General features: G+C 54.8%; 1 protein-coding gene and 1 long non-coding RNA gene across 2 annotated transcripts in view; one reads left to right on the top strand and one right to left on the bottom strand.

Annotated features, from left to right (window-relative positions):
• Positions 1-1,185: 1,185 nt before the first annotated feature.
• On the bottom strand, positions 1,186-5,253 carry LOC111813802. The gene is made up of 3 exons (XR_002818967.1): positions 5,166-5,253; positions 1,834-1,912; positions 1,186-1,496 (listed from the first exon to the last, which is right to left on the bottom strand). It is a non-coding gene; the product is annotated as an uncharacterized LOC111813802 (long non-coding RNA).
• Positions 4,947-5,375, top strand: part of Ppp1r13b (protein phosphatase 1 regulatory subunit 13B) — a 104,641-nt gene continuing 104,212 nt past the window's right edge. Inside the window, exon 1 of the mRNA XM_023705688.1 lies at positions 4,947-5,234. Coding sequence (XP_023561456.1) covers positions 4,962-5,234 — 273 coding nt within the window. The 5' untranslated portion in view covers positions 4,947-4,961. The remainder of the gene's footprint in view (positions 5,235-5,375) is intronic.

Below are 5,375 nucleotides of genomic sequence, written 5' to 3' on the forward strand. Positions count from 1 at the left end.
GAGAGGGGAAAAGCTTCCCTTGGCAGGGCAGGAATGCACCCCCCCACCCCGCCTGGGTCCCAGGTGCAAGGCTCCAGCCCATGGAGGGGGGGGCTTCCCAGGCTGCTGGAGGCCAAGAGGGAGGCCCTGTGGCTGGGGGTGAGGTTGAGAGGGGGCCCAGGGGTGGGCCTGGCCATCTGCTAGGGCGCAGTGGGGCCGAGGGCAGTGGGCCCTGACATGGGCTTTCCCCAACACAGGTGGGTACGCCCCTCCTTGCCTGGCCCTAGGCAAGAGCTGAGCTCACCTGAGTCGCCCCTTCTCTGCTCCAGTCCCAAATATTCGACTCCCATAGTTTTGAGAAAGGAAAGGTTTAGCTTGGCTCCGGTTTCTGTCCAGTCCAGAGGGGTTGGCTGCTAGCAGAACAGAAAGGCCAGGTGGGAGCGAAGGGTGGAGCAGCAGGAGGGGACCCTCTCTGTCTGTGCCAGGCCTGGAAAGGTGAGCCTACTGAGACTGGGGAGAGGGGCACACCTCCAGCGAAACCCTAATGCCCACATTCAAACCACACTCCACGTGGAATCCTCCTCCCGTTTCCATCCTCTCCACTCCACTGGCAGAGAACGGCCAGCCCCCCCCCCCACTGGCCGCTGGACACCGAAACACACGTCACATCTCGTTCATCCCCTGAAAGAGTAACGTCCCAGAGCGCATGAGAGCCACGCCAGTCCTGGGCAGAAACCCAGCCCTGACCACGCTCCCTTGCCCGGCCTGCCCCTTACACTGAACCCAGCCAAGGCGGTCCCTGCCGATCCCTCTTCCCTGCCTTCCCTGATTCTTGGTGTCCCTTCCTGGAGTCTCTCAGAGCTGCCACCTTGGAATTCAGGTCACAGCTTCAATGCCACTGTCTCCTTTGTCACGTTTTCAGGCTTTCTCACATGAAGTACACTTGTCTGAACTTACATTCGTCTTTATCACCTCCTCCCCGAAGCAGAATGCAAGCTCTGTGAGGACAGACAACTCATCTGTCTTGTGCCAGCTTGTGTCACCAGGCCTGGCACACAAGAGACACCCACTGCCTGCCACGGGAGACACAGTGGGCAGTTCTTAGGTGTCTGTGGCTCAGCAGCCTGGAAGATGGCTGTGAGCTGAGTCTCCAGAGCGGCCTGGGGCAATCTTGCAGGAACATTTGATTTGTAACCAGCACAGGGACAAGGCTGAGTGTCTACTGGCACAGGGCAGAGGATAAAGAGACTGCCGGGGAGGGAAGGGGCAGGGTTCGGGTGGCTGGGAGACAGGTCTAGCAGCAGGCTACTGGTGCAGTGGGAGGGCAACTTGAAAGGACAGGTTGTGGCCACGCTAGGAAAGGTCTTGTTTTGAATCGTGCCGCACCTCTAATTTGTATACTGAGTCCTAAACCCAGTACATCCAGGTGTGTCTGCATCCGCAGACACAGCCCTTAGACAGGACATCATGGGTAAAGGAGGGCCTATACTGGGCCCCAGCTGCATGTGACTGATGTCCTATAGAAAAAAAGAGATCACTGTGAGAGGCCGAGGCGGTAGGGTCAAAAGTTCAAGCTCAGCCTGGGCAAATCGATGGTTTAGCAAGACCTTGTCTCAAAGCTGACAGGGGCAGCATGGCCAGCTGAGCAGAGATCTATCCTAGGAACAGTCCTGCCCACAGGTCTAGCAGGGCTGTGGCCTTCCAGGCCCGGGAAGGGTGAGCAAAGCGCCTCGGCCTGTAGGTTTTGTTCTGGTGGTCTGGTAGACTCACACAGTAATTTAATTTTTTGTATTTTATTTCAATACAGTAATATATTCACCTGACTAAAAGCCAGCTGAGTGTGATGGTACACACCTGAAAGGCCAGCATTCAGGAGACTGAAGCAGGATTGCTGAGAGTTTTGCTGGGTAGCCAGTTCCAACCTAGCAAGGTCCTGTGTCAACAACAAAAACAAAAACACCCATAAAGTGTAATGATGGCCATGTGATAAAGGTCAACATCCACATGAAACTCTGGGAGACCGCATGTGGCCTGGCTGTGCTGTGCCCACGTCAGTAGTCGCCTGTCAGGAGGTAGCAGCCTGTAAGCCTCAGTGGAGGGAGATTCTGCCCAGAACTTGGCAGTACTTCTCAACACTGTCCAAGGCACAGGAGACGAAGTGGCTTGAGAAACTTCCTGGCCCATGGGAGGTGAAGGAGTGGCAGCAAGTGAAGGCGCACCCTGGAAAGGCTGGCAGCGAGCAGACCTGGGCTGCTGGCAGCATGGGCTGTCGGAACAGCCCTATTCTGAGGCCGGTCATCAGTTCTGACAGGTGTGCCATGGTAACGTAAGAAGTTAATAATGAAGGAGAAGCAGGTGGGGATCTACACAGAGGGCCCCCAATTTACCGTGTCCTGGTCAGATTTTTTGACTTTACAAGGGTATGAAAGTGATATTCATTCTACAGAAAGCATACTTCAATTTTTGTATTTTGATCTTTCCCTGGACTTTTTTTTTTTTTTTTTTTTTTTTTTTTTTAACAGTGTCTCAATATGCAGGCCAGGGGCTGGTGAGATGGCTCAGTGGTCTAAAGCACCTACTTAGAACAAGCTTAGCAAAGCACAGGGACCACGGTTCAATCCCCCAGCACCACATGCCAGCCAGCCCAGCCCCCTGGTGGGCTGAGCTGGCCACACACACACACACACACACACACACACACACACACACACATAAATAAATAAAATTTAAAAAAAAATAAAAAAAATATGCAGGCCAGGCTGGTATTAAACTATGTAGATCAGGCTGACCTTGAACTTGCAGGGATCCTCCTCCTTCAGCCTCTCAAGTGCTGGGATGACAGGAATATATCTTGACTTCTTTTCTTCCCATTTTTCTCCCCTCCCTTCAACCTCTTAGCCCCTCCTTTACAAAAGCTTTGTTTCCATTTTTCTTTATATTCTTTTTTTCCCTTTTCTTTCCTTCCTTTTCCCCTGCTCCTCCCTATTTCCTCATTTGAAAGCTTTATTTATTTTGCAGAACCAGGGATTGAACTGAGGCCCTTGAGCTTGCCAGGCAAGCAGTTATTCTACTGAGCCATCTCCCAGCCCTGAAAGCTTAATTTTTGGAAAAAGTGTCTTACTGAATTGTCTAGGTTGATTTAAGTTTGTGCTTCTCCTGCCTCAGCTTCCTGGAGTGCTTGGATTACAGGCATAAGCCATCATGCCTGGCTAATCATTACTTTATTAGGGTTCTGTGGCCTGTTCCAGAACTTCATTATGCCAGCGTGAACATATACTGATTTTGCCCTGAGGCCTTTTTATTTGCTTTAAAGAGTAATCATTTTTAATATACAATATTTCAAACACACAAAATACAGAAGAAAGTACTTGCAACCCTAAGTACCTATAACCTAGATTCAACAATGGAAAACTGGACACTTAGAACTCAGTCTTCTTGATTGCAGTGTTCTCTTTGTTGAATTGTTTTTTTTTTTAATTTTTTTAACATTTATTTATTGTGTGTGTGTGTGTGTGTGTGTGTGTGTGTGTGTGGCCAGCTCAGCCCACCAGGGGGCGCGGCTGGCTGGCATGTGGTGCTGGAGGATCGAACCGAGGTCCCTGTGCTTTGCCAAGCTTGTTCCAAGTAGGTGCTTTAGACCACTGAACCATCTCTCCAGCCCCTCTTTGTTGAATTGTTGTAAGCCAATTCTAGACTTCTCATGTAGGTCTGGACAACATGGACATCTTCCTAACCCTAATGCCCATGTCCTGCCATTCTTAGAAATTCCTAATGACCTCATGGGAATACTGATCTGAGTGGTTTGGAGACACTGGGGGTTTTAGCAGGTACACGCGTGTGCACGTCTGAGCTTATGTGTGTGAATTCTGCCTGTGCTCTAGGAGGACTAAGCACAGACATGCGGAGGCCACATTTGGAGAGGAGGTGAGAGCAGAGAGGCCAATGTGAACATCCTTGGTGGAGCTGGGAAGGGATGGGCCCAGGGTAGCAGGAGGGATGGAGAGGAGGCCGAGGACCAGCTGGGAAGAAGCTGTGGCTATCCTGGCTCCAGCACACACCTGCCTGGAGGATATGGCAGCCTGGATATGAATGAGGCCATGCAGCTGCAGGACCTACAGGCAACAGTGGGGTCCTTTAGCTAAGACTTCCCTCCTCAGGAGAGTGGGCCTATCTGGGCCCCTTTCCAGGTTGCCACCTCCACCAGTGACACCCCCGTGCAGTCTGCAAGCCCTGTCCTTTGTTAGGTGAGAGGCCAGCACCGACTGCTTCATACTGCTCAGCGTGTCAGAGCTGAAAGAACCTCCAAGATCAGAGAATCTAGTTCCTCCCTTCTAACAGATGGGGCAACCCAGGCCCTAAGAGGCAGTATAAATTGTCTGAAGCACCAAAGGAACTCAGAAAAAGAGCTAAAATTGAAGCCCAGGGCTCTGGTGCCCGCTTTGGATCACTCCAAACCCAGCTTCCAGAAATGTATCTTGAGCCATCTATGCTTCGGAGTTGAAACAAACACAACCCAGGGACACCTGCAGGTTGAACCTGCATCCTGACGACTCCAAGCTGCAGAACACAATTCATGGGCAGCTACCCCTGCTGGAGGGTGCTATCGCACTGTGCCCAGCAGGCGTGTTGCCCCTGTGATCTCCATTCCAGAGGCCCGGGCCCAGGCCAGAGACGCACTTAGCCTGGGCAAGGCCAAGGTGGTGCTGGGCCGAGTCTGCCCAACTGGAAAGTCCACGCAGCTAGCTACTTACTCCACTGGCTGGGAAGCACAGGCGGAGCTCCTTACGGGGGTGGGGGGCCTGGCGGTAACTCCCTGGCCTCCTTCCCTCTGCTACACTACACAGCAGCGTCTAGCCTTGTAGAGGGCCAGACGGGCCACGGCCGGCCTCTGGCCAGCACCTGCCGGCCTCCTCTCCCCTGCGAGGTGCTGGACGCCCCATGGTGCTGCCCGGCGCGGGCCACCCCCAGCCTCGGCGTCCGGGATGCAGTGGCGGGGGGTTTACCAGCCCCTTGCGGTCGCCTGTCTGGGCTGGGGACCCCGGCGCCCGTGGCGCGCACACACGGGGTGCCTGCCCCTCCGGCAGCTCTCGCGGCGGGGCTGTGCAGGGCCCTGGCCAGGCCTCTGCCACTTGGGCGCCCAGGCCGGGGAGCGAGCTGACCGGCGGGACGGGGCGCGAAGGACAGACCTGGACCCCGCAGGCGGACTCTCGGCGCCCTGGGGCGGCCCAGCCGGCCCTACGAGGATGGTGGCACAGGTGGGCATGCCTCAGGCGGGGCGCTCCGGCAGGGGCGGGCTTATCCGGATCCGGCCGCGGGCGCACGGGACCCGGGCCGACCCCTCCCTGGGCCCCGACTTCCCGGCTCCCCCGCACCCCGCCGGCCGCCAGGCGGGGACC

This window comes from Octodon degus, unplaced genomic scaffold (genome assembly GCF_000260255.1).
Source record: "Octodon degus isolate 3935 unplaced genomic scaffold, OctDeg1.0 scaffold00226, whole genome shotgun sequence".
NCBI lineage: Eukaryota > Metazoa > Chordata > Mammalia > Rodentia > Octodontidae > Octodon > Octodon degus.